Here is a 16,936-nt window from a genome sequence, read left to right as displayed (position 1 = left end):
AAAGAAAAAAGGATAAAGAGAGGGGACTTAACTTTATATAGATTATGCTATCACTAGAAAGAGCAATGCAAATGAACTCTCTGAGCCATGATCCTTCAGGGAACAGCCTCCACACTGCCTCGAAAGGGGCCTCCACGGAGGCTCAAAGGTTCTTGGAGGATTTGTTGTGGGAATACCTATTTGAATTCCTGCTGAGCTGGGGCTGCCGGGGGCCGTGGGAGGAGGGTCAGGCCCTGCTGCCGCCAGCTGTGGGAGGCGGTGGCCTGCGGGAGCAGCCGAGGCGGCAGAGCCTAGATCTGCTCCAGGAATATGCTGAGTGTCTGGAGTGACGGCTCCTGGAGTGACTAAGGCATCATCATGACAAACCAGGCACTGCTTTGGGAGAGACTGTGCCCAACGGGAATGTACTTTTTCCAGATATTCTTCACACTGATCATCTTTTGTTTCACAAGTAATTTAGAGATTACCAGGATTATATCTTGGCTGACTGTGTGTTGGGGATTTTACTGTTTATTTATAAAATATTAGAAATAAATTGTCTAGGGTTAAGTTTAATTGTAACGTGCTGACAGTTTAGCACGAGTGGGTCCTGCTGAAAGCTTGGTGTCAGGGAACTTTAAATGAACTTTGTTAGCAGGGACAGCTAAGCAGGGGAGTAAACAAAGAAAGACTGGGTGTCTTCAGATAAGAGTTGAGATCCTGAAGTGCCCCAGGATGGAAGAAGCAATTAACGGCCTGCCCACATGGACATGAAGAAAGAACTCCATGAGGTATTAGAAGACTGCAGACCATAAACCACCAATGGCGCAGGAAGATCAGGTGCACAGACTGTGAGGATATAGAAGCACAGAGATTTCTTTGGGATCCCTCTCCAGAGGCACCACCTTGAGCTTAAAGAAACTGGCTCTGGTTCAGAACCTAAGGTCCAAACTGTTCCTTTGTACAGCAAAACTTCAGAGGTGACACAATTCACAGCTGAGTACCTGGGAAAAGTCTTTGCATCACATAGATGGTAGGAAGTTTGGTGTACAGATGTGTTTGAAGTTCTTGTTGGGGTAGCTGATATGGAGTACTCGGCTCTGAAAGCAGTTGTGCAACTCAGCTTTTCTTGTGTGAGTCACGGGACAGCTGGAACCTTTGAAGCTTAAAGGATACCAGATACCAATGTGGGAGCTGTGGGTTGTGTGTGGTGAGTCAGGAGAGTTTGACCAGACAGCACAAGCTGTAGAGCATGTCAAGCTCTTCTACCAGTGTGTCTGGAGGACTCGGACAGGGAGAAGGAGGAGGATGACTGGGATTACTTTGTGTGATGTGTTGAGCCTTGATTGAGGTTGCATTCTGACATCTGAGAACATGGTATGATTCTGGGCTTGTTGCTGATTGTGGTAAAGACCTAGAAATACAGTTTCATTGTAATCCACTGACAGCTGTAAATGCCTGTTATGAAGCAGACACAGTCATCATGTCTCCTGGTCACTGTGTTCTAGGGGGCCTGCTCTGCAGTGCTTATTCAGTTGAATTCAAAGGCTATGGCTTTTATATTGTGGTAAAATAAACAAAAAAAAAGGAGACATCTTTCTTGATTGTACATAATCCTACCGTTTGAAGTGAATGCAACATGAAGTTGTGAAGGAGGTTTTAAACATCCATCATGGGGAAAAACACCCTAGAGAATTGTGTGTTACACTGTGGAACCAGAGGCATAACAGTGCAGACATCAGCAAAGCTATTAATGAAAAACTCAGATCTGTGTGATGCCAAGGGTGCTGGTGTGGGAATATATCCAGGTAATGCATAAACTCTGTTCAGCAATAGTATGTACTTGCTGCAAGGAGAGAATTCTTATAGATGACTTCTTAGATGAATATTATGACATTCCAGAGGTAATTATGATCAATAATGGGATCCATAGTAATAAAGCATATGATGTGGTCCTGGTCAGATCAATGATGGTCTCTGAGTCAGAACAAAAGGGAACACGCAGCCCACCCAGTCGGGGGATGGCCAGCCTGTGTAGAAGCTTCAGGCATGAATAATTACCTGAATGCACAGCTTCATGAGAGACCTGACATTTCTGAGCAAACTGAAGGTAACTTCGAAATTGCAAATGAACTCGGGGCTACTTCTACAAAGAAGACCGGATGAAGTGACAAAGGATGACTGAGTGAACTGTCTTTTCCTAAAAACAGATCTTGTTTTGCCATGGAAACGTTATTTCCTCCTGCTTTACCGTATATGCCACAGCTCTGCTGTTTCCCATCCTTTCCTACAGAGCCTTAGCCGCAATAGGAATCAGCCTCGCCGATCCTCCAGCTCCTGCTGCCTATCCCACCCTTTCTCCATTTCCTTCCCCTCCCCGTCCCGCCGCGCCCCGGGGGCGGGAGGCAGCAGCTGCCGCCTGTGCGGCTCTCCGGCAGCCCGGGCCAGCCGCCCCTCCTTCCCCCGGGCTGCTCCCGAGCAGCCGGCACGTAGCTGCTGGGCCGGGCGAGCGACCGAGAGACGCTGGGGCGGCCTAAGTGGTTACAGATGTGCAGCTGCATCGAGCTGGGGTCACAGCGGCGAGCAAGGTTTGGGGAGGGGGTTTCGCCCAGCAGGGCAATGGCAGCTTTAGGACAGAATCAGTCTGAAAAAGACTTCCGAGATGGAGTGCAACCTGTGACCAAACTGGATCGTGTCAGCTAGACCATGGCACTAAGTGCCAGGTGCAGTCTTCCTTCAGCACCTCCAGGGACGGTGACTCCACCACCTCCTTGGGCAGCCGGTTCCAGTGTCTAATCACCTTTTCTGTGATGAAAGTCTTCCTAATGTCCAGCCTAAACTCCCTACAGCACAGCTTAAGGCTATGTTCTTTCTTGTGCTGTCACTCGTTCCCTGGGAGCAAAGCCCGACCCCACCGGGGCGGGGGGGGGTCACCCTCCTGTGACGGAGTTGTAGTGAGCCTCCTATTCTGCAGGCTAAATAAGCTGCCTCAGCTGCTTCTCATAAAACTTCTGCTCCAGACCCTTCATCAGCTCTTTCCTTCTCTGGACACACTCCAGCACCTCAATATTCCTGAACTGAGGGGCCCAGAACTGGGCAGAGCACTCGAGGTATGGCCTCACCAGTGCCCAGTACAGCGGGGCGATCGCTTCCCTGGTCCTGCTGGCCACACTGTTCCTGATAAAGGCCAGGATGCCGCTGGCCTTGTCCAGCTGGGCACTCACTGCTGACTCGTGTTCAGACAGCGGCTCCCTGCGGAGTGTGAGACATCACCCCCGCCCCAAGCACGCGGGTTCTTGGCTCTGACTGCGAGACCCGGGGCTGGGCGGCCGGGCCCTAACAGGAAATGCCACAGGCCTTGCTAATGGAGTACTGAGGCCGCCTGTCACCCCCGCGGGCACAGCTCCGGGGCTCCCCAGCCCTGAAGGAAGTGGCGCCTGACGACGGGAAGTGTCCGGGCCAGGGCAGCTAACGCTCCCTCCTCCAGCACGGCTCCCCGCGGGCTGCAGCGCGGCCAGGTCTGAACCTGTTCCCGCCGGAGCCCGTGGCCGGGAGCCCAGACGCGCCGCAGGCCCTTGGCTGCGATTTGAAATCGGGGTGGCCCCGCCTCGCCCCCGCCCCCGCCTCCCTCAGCCTCTCACGGCCGAGGGGAAGGGCCGGGCTGCCATGGCAACCCCACCGCCTTCGGGGGCGGAGCCCGGGGCGGGACAGACGGGCGCTATAGCCAATCGTAGCGGCGACTGGCGCCTGCCGGGCCTGGAAACAGCCAATAGAAGCCGCCGTCGTTCGTTGGTGGGCGCGGTCTCCGGGAAAGGCCCGCCCCCGGCAGACGCGAGTGCCTTTGTGGGGTTTGACAATAAGATGGCGGGCGGGGAGAGGCGGGGCCGGCTGGCCCCGCCCGTCCCTCGGGCGCGGAGCGGGCGGTGAGGCGGGAGCGGAGTGCGGGTTCTTGGGCGGGCGTGCGCCGGCGACAGCAGCGGCAAAGCTGTGAGTACGGTGGGCTGGGTCGGGCTGGGGTGGGTCGGATCCGTGGAAAGCCGGTGCTGGCGAAACCCGTGGAGGGGACGGGGTCGATTCAAAATGGCGGCGGGAGCGCGGGCGATGAGTAACCGCCGGGAGTGCTGAGGGGGCCGGGGCGGGCGGGACAGGGGGCCTGTTCCGCACCTCTCCTCCGTTCGGTCCCTTCCGCAGCCGTGCTGCCTCATCGTCCGCGCCTCTGCCGGGCACTCCGCTACCCTCCCACCACCGGGGAGCTCCCCCTCGCTCCCCGCCCTGGTCCCGCCTCTCCCCCCGGCTCTCCGGGCTCCCCCCGCTCACCGCTCCTGGCCCCCGCCTGCGTTTCCACGAGCTCCTAGCCCAGCTGCCCAGCCTGCCCTTCCCCGGCTGCTGGAACCTCTTCCTAAATATCTCGAGTGCCGGAGAGCTGCCTGCAAGCCCCCTACGCCCCAGGGTGGACAGACCCTAGTGCTTTATAGAGGCCTTTGTTCCAGTCCGAATAGCGATGTTTCTGGCCTTAGCAGCCCTCTGCTGTGTCTGCATCCCACCTTGTACCTCGACACCACCATATGGGTACACGTGCATCGTTAAAGAGGAGGAGTAGCTCTCTTTCCGTCTTTTTCTCCACTGTTACACAGAGCTTTGGTTTCTTCCCACGGTTCTTAGAAAAGCCAGTGTTGAAGCGGAGAGGATTAGAGTAGTAGAGGGGACATACGGCCCCTTATTGCCTTCTTGTGCTAACCATCATCACTGTACTCGCCTGTACAAAAAGCACCACTGTGCTTCACAACCTCCAGCACTGGCCTAGGTAGGTTTTGTCTGCTTTCTCCTAAAGATGAGCACTGCTGAATTTCCGTGTCTTCTCTGTTACCCCAATTCATGGGAGGCAGCTTTTTCCCTTAAGTACTTAAGTATATCTTTGGCAGCAAATCACTATATGAGTCTGAATTAAGTGTGAACCTGGAGTTCTGAAGTTGATGCTCTAATAAGAATTGGAGCAAATTTCAAGCCTCTTATTTGTAAAGCAGACTGGGAATTTGTCAATCCTAAAAGCAAAACTTATAATGAATTGCATAATACTGTGCTGTTATTTTCTAAAAAAGCAAAACAACAAAACCCCCAAAACTCCTTTTTCCTAGTGCACGATGCTGCAGCTAGCTGTTGTCTTCTTAACAACATTTATTTTGCACTGATGTTTCAAACAGCAATTTAGTTGAACACACAAAGTTTGGGCTCATGACACTGGGATAGCAGAGGAAGAAAGGAGATGATGCTGCCTCTTGGACAAATAAAGATGTTGCTTGAATTTTTCAGGGGATTTTGAGCACCTTGACTCTGAAGCAGCAGCAGTCTTGCTCTGGTGTAGCAAAAGGTTTTACACAATGGCTAATGCCTTTTTGAGTATTTATATATCTATATATTTATATACATGTATAAATTTATGTATATATTTAATACATAAATCAATAGGAAAAGGTACTTAGATTTTAATTAATTAAGTTTCAAATTTAGCATTCTCTTGAGAAGAGTGCTTATTGGAGATAATGCAGAGAAGTCTGCAGGAGGTCATTTGTGTGCAAGGTTTTAATTGCATCTGACAGTAGCTACGAAGTTAATATGCTTTTAGTGAGGTTTCTGAGGTACACATCTATGCCAGTTTATAGAACCCAAATAAATGAATGTTGTGATGGACATATTCTTCAGCTTTATACTAACAGAGGTCCACGTGGTTTGGTTATTGTCCTAGGGAAGAACCTGGAATCACATGCAGCAGGTTTTACATATTATTATATTGCATGGGAAAGCTTTACTTTTGTAATATGTAAATGTATTACAGACTGGACTGGTCTGCCCGCATCCCCTGTCTTTTAGTTAGTGGATGTAATAATGGCTCTTTTACCAACAGCAGTGGTCCCCTCCTGTATTGTCCACTACTTTGCAAGGCAAACAGCCACAGCCTCTCCCCCTTAAATTGTCAGATATACCAAATAGCATCAGAAAATATTTCAATTTATTTTTCTCATGACTGCACCATATTTACCTATAGTTATTGGCGGGGGAGGGGGGAGTGTTTGTTGTGTTTTTCGTGGTTGGGTTTTTTCAAATTAGGTTTATGTCCTTGTCACCTACCTCCCATAAATAGAAATTTTGGGATTCAAATAGTTACCAGCCACAGGCTGTCGAAGAGATCACTTTTCATTTATAAATGTTTTGAAACTGTACCTGGGGAGCAAAAACTTCTGAACTTTTATAGTGTCATAAAGTGTTTGCCAGAAATAAGAAATAATTCACTGACTTGATAAGGTGTCTGACTGAAATTGTAGTTCAGATGCCTTAAGACACTGTTTCTAAAGTTGCTGTAAGCTCAGTCCATAAAAGAAAATGAGACTATGAGTTGGTTGAAATACAGTTTCCATGACATAAAATCATGTAGTTTGAATATTTGGGATCAAGTCAAAAGATTTTGGCTTGAGAATGTTAAAGGTGTTTTTTGTTTTTTTTCCATTATGGTATTTTAACAAGTATGCAAGCTTCTTGAGGAAAAATATGTTTTCTGCACTCCCACCCCCAAGTCCTTTGTAAGCCATCTTCTTCCCCCCCACCCCACATCTGTGAGTAAGCAATCTTGAGAAATTGTTTATTACTAGACAAAACAGAAAATAACAACAGATGTCCATGTGCATCCTCTTTTGTTTCTTTTCTAGGTATGCACTTCAGTTGGAGACACAACTGACTTGTACTGCACAGACATGTCTAGAAAAGTATCTGAATTGTTTCCATAGTTTATTATAAAAGTTTTTGTAGCCTGTTAGAGCAGCATTCTTTTTAGTTTCTGTAGTTAAGGGAATTGTATTTGATATATCAAATCTTATTATACTTTAAATGGATTTAAAAACTCAGCCTTTATAGTTCAAGCAGTTTAATTACTGTCATTACTTTCATTATTGTCATCTTGTAAAATAAGTCTTAGTCACAAAGTTTCTGTGCTGGTAAAGGGAAATTCTCATGTTTTGCTATGTTACAGTTTTGTGTTTGTGCCACTTCATTTTCTCTAGATGCTACAGAGACACACATGGGTTTGTACAACAAAGGTGGAAACTATAGTTTTGTAATAAAAGTAAAGGAAGACTTGCTGTCATTATAAAGTGAACACTTTAATGCTCATATAAAAAAAAATTTGTTTGCCCTTTAAATGGCAAAGGTGTAGGCAGAAGGGAGAGGCTAGTCCAAAGGTCAAGTCAATAGCCTAGGACTTGGGATTAAACTGGTATTTTCCTCCTGTTGCAGATTTTGGGGGTATTGTTGGCCAAATCACATTTGTGCTCTAATTGTACATTGGGTTTAATTGTACTATTCATGTTTTTGGGAATGATGCTCACATCATACCAGGATAAAGATACTGAAGCAAAACTATTTTGTTCTGCATCTCCTGTCTCTGCTTGACATCCTGCTTCCCTGTGCTTGGCAGGTGGAGCTGTCACTTTTACTGTATGGACTCTTGCTCAGTAGCATGGGAGAAGAGGAAGGACTGCATCAAACACAATTCCTGGTACGTCACTTTTTGCTTCTTAAATGAAACCATAACCTGGTACTCTGTGCAGTCATGAGAACAGGATGACAAAGAACTGGCTTTATCATGTAAGATACTAATTGAAAGCAAGCTTTAGAAAAAAATCCAGTGAATGCTGTGGAAGATTTATCTTTAAGAATCAATAAATGTTTTTCGTCTGCTTCTAGGTGCCCAAGTGTGATGTATTGAGGTTTTCAAGTTTTTTCCTGTGTTCTGCTGGTGTGCCTTAGAAAGCATATAAATGCTAAATTATAGATGTAAGAAAACCAGGTTAGCATTCAATTGAAGTTTTAATTACTCTTCACAGAAATGTAAGTTGAAATAAAAGAAGCTTCAAACTCTGCACAGTGTTTTATGTTCGATGATTCAATCATACATAATTTGTACACAGTCCCAAAAGATATTTCTAGAGGTTGTTTCACATGGAAGGGCAGGGTGTGTTCAGAAATTATACAAGTGTAGGAAAAACTAAGTAGGATATCCTTTGATAGGAAATTTGCAGGTTTGTCTAAAAATCTGGAAAAGGATCTATTGAGAAACATCATGTGTTGTATTTAATAGGAGTAATGCAAGTATGTTAGGTTTCAGGATAAAATTTTAGAAGAAATGTCCAAAGTATTTAATCCATAGCTAATCCATGGATAGCTTTTAAGAAGTTATGAAAAATTACTACAAGACCAAGTTGATTCAATTCTGTAGTCTCTGCACATTATGATTTCTGAAGAGTTTTGTACCTTCAGTGGAAAAAATCTTTCAAGAGCGGGTAAATCCCAATGAAGGTTATTTCATGGATATATACAGCAATGTAACAAGTGTTGTACAGAGTCAGACCAAGTGTTTATCTAGCTACTGTGCTATCCCCAGGTTTTCACAGTAGATAAGCATGTAATGTATTTTGAAAGGAACAGTGTTGTTGCCTTTTAGTGGATTTTTAGAGTCTCTGAAAAAGCTGAGAGAGAATTCCTTGAAAATATGTGGAATGTACTGTAGCAACCTGAAAAGCAAGGCAGAGTTTAGGGCTTATCGAGGAAAATGGGAAATTATATACAAAGACACTGCAATAGTATTTTGGTTTTATCAGCCTTTAAAGTTGAAAAACTTTTTTGTTTGGGTCACTACCTTAAGAAAAAAAGTCCTCAGATAGTGGGCAAACAGGAATTCTAAGATCAGAAGACTTAGAAAGAAAATAAGGAAGAAGCATAAATGTAAAGATCAGGCACCAGCTTTAATTTACAGCCCAATTTTTATAAGACTAAAAGTGATATACACTACATTAAAAAAAAGTTACTTTGTATTCCAAAGTACCAGCTGCAATATTTGCATGGGATACTGTTGTCAAAATTAGTGCAATTCAGAAGAAGAGCTAAGGCTGGTACTTCAGAGGCACCCCTTGGAGAATTCAGCAAACGATTTTAGGTGTGAATACTGAAAAGCCTGCATGCACCCTGTATGTTTTTAGCTGTGAACCTAAGCTTTGAATATAGGAATTTTGCTATCTTAGTCAACTGGGAAAGGAGTACAGGAGCCCACACAGAGGATGACTGTGACTATCCTTACTGGACTTGCCCAGTTCTTATTGGAATTATGCAGTTCACTTACTCACCCAAGGAAGGGAACTGGAAGGACTGCTTTAGGCACCTCTTCTGAATGTCTCAAGTTACATAGAACAAATCTAGATATTACTCTATTTGTAGCCAAAATAAGCTAATCTTTTCACATATGCTGCCCATGTTTTATTTCTTTCATGTTACTTTGTAAGGCATATTAATGTTCTGGAGGGGTCAAATCTTTTAAAGATGGTATGCCAGGTTGTATTTTTATTTCCAAAATTAGAGGTTAAGCATGCCAGTAGAAACTCGGGAGGAGCGAGGAGAAACTGCCTCTCCAGTAGGTGAAATACAGCCGGTGAGATGTTTGCTTCTGTGCGAGGCATCAGCCCCTGACTTCCATCAAGTGTGGAGCTTAATGGGAGCCAGGAGCTGGGAGCCCCTGCCTCTCTCCGATGCCATGCCTTGTGGACCTGCTCACCCCTGGTTCCCGAATGTCGCCTTTGGGACCCAGTCCACATGTTCCTGACCCCTGTTGTACCACACTGGCCATTCCAGAACATGGTATGACAATTCTGATGTTTCTATCTTTAAAGAATTTGCTTGTTAATAGAAGATTAAAGTTCGCTGTTCTCTTTTTTAGTACTTTTTTTTCCCTCCTCTCTCTTAAGCTGTTTATGTTGTACATGGATTTTTTTTTTTTTATTTGTTTGGTTTTTTTAATAGGACACAATGTTTGTACGAGGGTTGAAGAGAAAATGTTTTGATGGTGAAGAAGATATTGAAGGGACTCTGGCTGGTATTAAGGCTATCCCTTCCTATAATCTCCAGCGGCAGTCACTTTTAGATATGTCCTTGGTTAAACTTCAGCTGTGTCACATGCTGGTCGAACCCAACCTTTGTCGTTCAGTACTTATAGCCAACACGGTACGGCAGATCCAAGAGGAAATGACTCAAGATGGGACTTGGCAGATGATAAATACACAGAGTACAGGGCAGGCATCCCTGGATCGTCTTGTTTCAACAGATATCCTCTGCCGTTCATCTAGGGATCAAGCTGAGGGAAAGCATGTTCCAGCCTATGGTACTTTCAATAAAGACTTTGAGAGTGACCAGGCACAAGATAGTTCAGAAACTATGTCAACAGCCTCTTCAGTGCAAGCACCGAGAAACCTACAGAGCAACGTGTGGGAAATGGAGAATCCACAAGAAAATAAAGGAAACTTTCAAAAATCTTTAGATCAAATATTTGAGACACTGGAGAATAAAAGCCCTAATTCTGTTGAAGATCTGTTTTCAGAAGTTGACAATTCTTATTATGATCTTGATACTATGTTAACTGGCATGATGAGCAACACAAAAATGGGACACTGTGATAATCTTGAAACATTTTCTACTCCAACAAATACAGCTTCTAACTCTAATTGTAAATCTGATCTTAATGACCTTGATCATATTGTGGAAATCCTTGTTGAATCCTGAACTTCATTGCATAGGAGGTAAATATCTGTTAATGGGAAGAAAAGACTTGAGAAAGCAATTTCCACAGTTTGTTCTATCAAATCTGCACGAGTATTTTACAGGTATCTATATATTATATAGATATATATATTAAGAAGCACTTCATATTGCAAAATAGTGTTAACTCTTAAAGTTAACCTGTAACTTGTAGTGTAACAATCTGATTTATCGTACACTGAACTGTAAGTACATATGGAAAAAGTGTCTATGTTGGGGGTCCAAGGCTCTTGAAATTGGGTTCTTTTTACCAATTTCTTTTAGCCTTTGATAGAGGATATCCTCAGGGAGAGGGATTCTCTCATCTTCTTATACTTCCATAAAAATGGTAATAAACAGAGAGAGAAGTTGGATAACTGGTTTCCTATTTTCCTCTGGTTTCCACTTTGTTACACCACAAAACTCCTACCATACCTGCTGCTTCTGTTTTACATCGCTACATGGCTCTTAAAGAGCAGTATGCAATAGTCTTTGTTATCCTTGCTAGCTTCTTCTGGGTTTTGCTACAATTTTTACTTCAGAAATAGTTTTAAAGTGTTTATTGGTGTTTAGATTTTTCCAGGTATTTTCCTAAAATATATTTTTTACTACAGATGTTATGTCAGCTGCTGACTTAGTAACTTTTGATCATATCTGCAGTTGATGTATTTTTTGCAAGATTTTCAAAAAGGGATGTTTTTTTACCATGAGCTACCCAATGTAGTTCAGTAAAGTGTATGTAAATGTAAATATACAATTTTATACTTTGCATTAAAATGTAAGAGCTGTTTTCATGATTTTGTTTTATAGAGTAGTACTTTACTAAATTGAGAATTGTACATTTATGCTTTTCATACCCCACATATTTGAGTATCATTATAGGAAGAGCTTTGATCTAGCTAGACACAATTACATTTAATTCATTTCAGACCATACTTTTTGTTAACTACAAACCTAAATGATGTAGGTTTTTATTTATGTGTATTTATATGTAAATGTCATCAAGTGAATTGTTTATCATGGAAGTCTACCATCAAATATTTGTTTATATGGGATAACTATCTTGCACTAATTACTACAAAAAGTGTTACTGGCGGCCTTTAAGTCTCACTGGTTGGAATGTCATGATGTCTTGTCATAATTAATATGTCCCACTCTTACCAAGAGTTTCCTCTTGGCTTTTTTAAATAACAAAAAATGTAATACAACACAGGATGGTGGTCTTTTTTTCCAGCGCATTTGGTTTAGAGTGTATATAACTAAGCTCCTTCCTAGGAGGCTTTCTGGGGGAAAAGGGATAATTTGAGTCTAGCCTATGATTTTATTCTAAAATAAATATTTACCATCAGAAGCTGCTACTGGGGAAAAGCCCCAAGCTAGCAGGGAAGTGAGAAAATGTGGATTGGTTTCAACACTGGAATATGTTGGCTGTGGCTGTGTCAGGGGAAGACATCTCTCAGTAACATGGTTGTTTTCTGTAGACCTAAGCCAAGCAAGTTGCTGAACAAGAAAAGAAAACCTTGCTGTGTGTGACAGGCTCTGCCTTCCCATGAGTGACCTTACCTGTGGTGCATGTTCTCAAACCTGGGAACAGGATTGGAGGTGGGGGTGCCACACTGGTGTTAAGAACATTTGAGTATCACTTCAAGAATAAGGAGACCACTGAGCTTATGTGCTTTAGAATCATCTGCTTTGAGGAAAGATCGTATCATTTAGCTAAATTTTGCAAACTTGACAGTTGAATGCGTATGGGCTCCATCTTCTGAAACCATGCATTTGGTGTGAGTCTCCAGTGAACTGCAAGATGCTTCTTTACATTAAATTTGGCATAAGATAATTTGTAGTTGCTGTAGTTAAACTTTGCTTTCTCACTTCAATTAATAACTTCACGTTAAAGCACCAAATAGCATATAGGTACTTGCAAGTTCAGTCTGTAGGATATTGCTGGACCAAAGAGAATTTTGCTCATGCTACATGTTTTAATTGAGAGATCACTCATAGGTATTGCAGTAATAAATGCTGATTTGGGAGGATCCAAATAAAGATACAAACTGTCATGTCATATCTCACAGTGAAATAAAGCTGGCTTGTTTGGTAGTGTTTCTTGTAGTATCAGAGATTCCTTAAAAATCATAAATCTGCAGGTAATTTTTCTTGATGCTTTTTTGTGCATGAACTGCTGGACTGGACTGCAGATGCCTTAGGGGGTTAATCAGAAAGCCAGGCAGTTTCAGAGTTTTATAAAGGGAATATCAACATTGATTGGAATAACTAAATATCTTACGTTCCTCTGGGAACCTCCCAAAATTGCTCTGAACTGTGTTGAAAAACCACAGGTTTGAGCAATTATGGATGTTCCCCTCTGCCTCCATACCCTCTATTTTCATTAAATGAGCAATTTTGTATTAAGATATTTTAAAAATGCTCTTCCCCGCCTCCTTCATGTGCATTAGTCTGCATGTTACAGATAGGAATCAATATAACTTGTTCATAACTTAAACTGTGTCTCAAATGCACATGTGTGTATTTATAACTCTATTAGTGTTAAAACAATTTATAGAGACTAGCTGGATTAACAGGAAATGTGTTAGGTAAGTAGACATATATAGAGTTAAGCATTTAAACAGAAATATATATTCTATTTTATTACATTCTTAAAACTTATGCCAAATCTTATGTGCTCTTACAAGCCTGATATCTTGGCTCAGCAGGTATAATAATTGTTATTGCTGAAACTTGCACAGTCACCATGCAGAACTGATGGGTGCCTACAACTGGTCTGACTTTGCAGAGACCAGTCTGTAAAATCAGCTTGTCTCCCTGTTGGTTTAATAATGTGTCTCAATCTGATTCAGCTTCTCATGCTTTGCTTCTCCTGGTGGTAAAAAAAAAAAAAAAAGGAATAATAAAAAAAAAATCTTATTTTCTAACTGCCATTTCATTTCTTTAGTAAGCTGTTGCTACAAATGTTAGCTGGTGGGGATTTTCTTAATTTCTATTTGTAAATGGGAAATTAAAAAAAAACAACAACAAAAACTTAGCCTCTTAAATTAGGAAAAGCTTGTGACAAATTTTGCTGCCACTCCTAGCACTTTGTACTCCTAGGGAAGGAGCTTGTGGAGCTTGTACATCATCAATGCCGTGTGTCTGACAGGGCTGTTGGTCTGCCTGGTGTCACTGGGCTGCAGACCTGCACAAAAGAAAACACTGTCAAGCACATAGCTAATATCCAATCTGCTTCCTTTGCAGGTAACACTGAGTATCTGTCCCCTTCTTCTGTGCATGTGGTTTTATTTCCCCTTTTCCCTTGCCGGAAAATCAGAGCTCAGGCATTCTGCAAACGCACAAGAAGTGCAAGGATCCAGGGTGCTGTAACCATGGCTTGTCTGCTTATTGCTTCTGTGTTTGTGTGGTGTATGTTGGTTTCTTTTAACCCCCTCTCTCTGCCACAGCTCTGGGAGTTTGCCTAAGACAAAAGTGCAAAAGACATCATCTGTCTCTATGCTTGTCTCTACGACTGTAGCTATATTTGCCTAAAGAACAAATTTAGTCAATGAAGAGAGAATCAGGTCTTTGAATAAAAAAAGCACCTTTCCTGACCAGTCTGCCTTGGAGGTGCAGCAGGGAAGGGTTTCAGCCTGGAGCAGTTAGGGATTCACACGTGAGCTTAGCCCTGAGACTCACCAGGAATTACCTGTTCTCAAAGCTGTCCTTAGACTTTTTTTGAAGTTCGGGTATGTCTGGGCTGCTTTAGTAAGCATTTTAAAAGGCATTTTAAATTGGCTGAGAGTATAGTTTAATATTGTAATTACCAGACCATTATAGATTTTTTGTGTCTCAGAATATTGATTTGCGTGACTGCCTTGCAGTCCTGCAACTTATTCCATATTACCTTATAAGTAAACAAACTGTGAAAAGCTAGAATGAAAAAAACCCAACACATTTGTTTTCTGACATCTATTATAGAACAAATAAAAATGCTTTCAAAAATTACTTCTGTTCAAAGTGAAAGTATGCTTGTGTCTCAGGCCTAGAATGTGAAGTCCCATATAAAAAAAAAAGACACTGATGATGACAAATTTTTTTGCTCATCAGTTCTTAAATGAGTGTTACTTCATGCTCTGTGACTAATACTAAGAGTACAAAGCCACCAAGTTTCAAAGAAATGAAATAAAGATTTTGGGAACATACATACTTTTGTCAATCTGGCTTATCAGATACAAGCTTTTGCAAGGATTGTCTAAACTTCTTTTGTTGTCTTTTGCAAAGTTGGCAGTTAAGTTTTCCTACTTTTTTCCCAAGGAATTTTCATGGAGAGGTAAAATTCCATCAAATAATTTGTCAGGAAAGAGACTTATTTTAGATGTTTGTTGTGCCTTAAAAAAAATAATAAAAAAAAAAATAAACAGCTAGTGAAAAATCCAAAATTTTCATTATTTGACATGCTTTTCATAAGTTTGTATGGTAGCTCTTTCTTTAAAAAACAATAATTATTCATTTGCTTAACTAACATTCCCCCAAAATGAGTGGTTTATGACTTGAAGAATTATTGTGCTAAATATTCAAGCATGACAAACATATCAATAGGAAAACCTAATGCTTTGCATTGCCAGGGAAATATTTCAGTAATTTCAACTGTCATCTTTTTAGGCAAGAGTAATTGAAGATACAGGTGATTACAAGACTTCTTGCAAAACCAGAATTAAACAGAAATTGTATTCCCCTGTATGCTGTATTTGGAAGTCCCCGTGGAGCTTGTGGGAAGTGCAAGTATGTACTGCAATAGTAAAGTGCTGCAGCAAAGGAACTGTATATGCTATTTTTCATGTTCCATTTACAGACAAGATTTGGAGAGGAAAAGAAATGTACCAAGTAATGCAACTTCAACCTGGGGTTCTGCAAGCTTACAAAACAGGACTTCCAAGGGGAAGAGCAGGTATGTTGATAAAAAACAAACTCAAAAACCAAGAGTTTAATACTTAAAAGAAAAAACCCCAGTACTTGTAACAAATTCACTCTTCCGTGTTTGAAGTCATTACTGAGAGAAAGGCTAGATATGGAAAATACTGGGTGTTTGGATTATTTTGTGTCCAGTGAGCTGACTGAAAGTTTAAGACAAAATTTCTGAATGGTTAATTGTTTAAATTGAAGCTCGGTACCATAGTTTGCTTTTGTGTCTCTGCTTTGTTTGAAAGGTATAGGGGGAAAGTGCTTTTTCTTGTAAATTATGATTCTTTTGACAAAAGAGAACAATGGCTAATTTCCTACTCTGAGAAATATTCAGTAAGGTGTTGTTAGGTTTTGTAATAAGCATCTTGTGTCATAGCTTTTTCTAATAAACTTGAGTAACTGTCTAGGATTAGTTTGTTCACAGCGGCTTTACCACCAAAAAGAGGTGGTAAAACTAACAGGGCTTTAGTGCAGCGTGCTCTGCCTTTCTCACTTCCCTGTGGAAGGATGGCATATATGGGATCATTCTGCCACTCAGCTTTAGAATAGCTAATTTATGTCAATCAAATCTGGCAGATCTCACAGTCACTACATTTTTAGAATGTATCCAAGTGTGGAGATACCAGAAGAAAACAGCATTCTGTACTGATATCCAGTAATTCAGATAAGGGAGAGACATAAGTTTCCAGGCATGAGACCAGCTTCAATTAGAGCTCATACCTTAGACACAGAGTAATTAATCACAGGCATAAATCCATAGGAAAGCAGTCTTCATTAGTTCCTGTGTTGCTGGAACCGTGTTTTTGAATAGATGCCGACTATGAAGGTAAGAAGAAGTAGCAAACCTCTGGCTTTCCTTTCAGGTGAGTTATATAGAGACATTGATTGGTTTGAGGGTTGAGTTTTTTCCTGGTTTATGCAAAATTTGATGCAAAAGCAAATATGCTGCTCGTGAGAATGGCATCCTGGACTGCTGCAGTGAGTACAGACATTCTGAAAGGCCGTGTTTAAATCATTAAAAAATCATATGCAATCCTGTTTGCCTCAAGCTTAGTTCAAGTCAAAATGGGAGAGCATTAGACTCCTAGAACATGACCTCATTTGAGAACATAAGGGCCTTTTAAAGGAAGTTTTTTGTCAAGAAAGGCCTTATATGTGTGCTCAGACCTCTGAATTCACTGTGTGAGACAAGCATGCCTCCTCTAGCACATAAGATGCTAAATATTGCCAAGCTAAATGAGGTTCCAGTTCTTTTATGTGAATTCTACTGTTAACACAAGCAAAGAAGTGACCAAACTCTTTGCAAATAATCACCATATTTTGGGTCATTTCTGTTAACTTCAAGTGTTAAGCCACGAATCCAAGGTTGTGATGCATGCATTTAAACAACTCCAGG

At 42.0% G+C, this 16,936-nt stretch overlaps 1 protein-coding gene and 1 long non-coding RNA gene across 12 annotated transcripts in view; one reads left to right on the top strand and one right to left on the bottom strand.

The window, feature by feature from the left end:
- LOC111929751 (uncharacterized) overlaps window positions 1-3,186 on the bottom strand; it is a 51,556-nt gene extending 48,370 nt beyond the window's left edge. Inside the window, exon 1 of the long non-coding RNA XR_015288562.1 lies at window positions 3,102-3,186. This is a non-coding gene — a long non-coding RNA (uncharacterized LOC111929751). The remainder of the gene's footprint in view (window positions 1-3,101) is intronic.
- On the top strand, window positions 1,947-15,017 carry CDCA4 (cell division cycle associated 4). 11 transcript variants are annotated; one of them, XM_086895111.1, is made up of 5 exons: window positions 4,614-4,783; window positions 7,445-7,525; window positions 7,714-7,816; window positions 9,380-9,657; window positions 9,820-12,692. In XM_086895111.1, exons 4-5 carry the CDS (start codon window positions 9,613-9,615, stop codon window positions 10,573-10,575), a joined length of 801 nt encoding a protein of 266 aa, XP_086751237.1. In that variant the 5' UTR covers window positions 4,614-4,783; window positions 7,445-7,525; window positions 7,714-7,816; window positions 9,380-9,612; the 3' UTR covers window positions 10,576-12,692. The 11 variants fall into 11 exon arrangements, 10 of the variants coding, with proteins under 10 accessions (XP_086751234.1, XP_086751233.1, XP_086751232.1 ...); XR_015288561.1 differs by lacking the exons at window positions 4,614-4,783; window positions 7,714-7,816; window positions 9,380-9,657 and adding exons at window positions 2,731-3,089; window positions 13,840-15,017 and having other exon boundaries at window positions 9,820-10,676; XM_086895106.1 differs by lacking the exons at window positions 4,614-4,783; window positions 7,714-7,816; window positions 9,380-9,657 and adding exons at window positions 2,732-3,089; window positions 6,681-6,737.
- The last annotated feature ends 1,919 nt before the right edge of the window (window positions 15,018-16,936 follow it).

Source organism: Cyanistes caeruleus, chromosome 6, assembly GCF_971803275.1.
Source record: "Cyanistes caeruleus chromosome 6, bCyaCae1.hap1.1, whole genome shotgun sequence".
Classification (NCBI taxonomy): domain Eukaryota; kingdom Metazoa; phylum Chordata; class Aves; order Passeriformes; family Paridae; genus Cyanistes; species Cyanistes caeruleus.
Note: the sequence above shows the minus strand (reverse complement) of the source record. Positions and strands in the feature narration are given on the sequence as shown.

What these genes read in the sequence shown, in the direction of transcription:
- CDCA4 (XM_086895106.1), top strand. Translation starts at nt 2,790, where the DNA reads ATGAAAGTCTTCCTAATGTCCAGCCTAAACTCCCTACAGCACAGCTTA. An exon ending in AACTGGGCAGAGCACTCGAG is followed by an intron (nt 3,090 to 6,680) that starts GTATGGCCTCAC and finishes TTTCTTTTCTAG; the next exon opens with GTATGCACTTCAGTTGGAGA. An exon ending in TGCATCAAACACAATTCCTG is followed by an intron (nt 7,526 to 9,819) that starts GTACGTCACTTT and finishes TTTTTTTAATAG; the next exon opens with GACACAATGTTTGTACGAGG.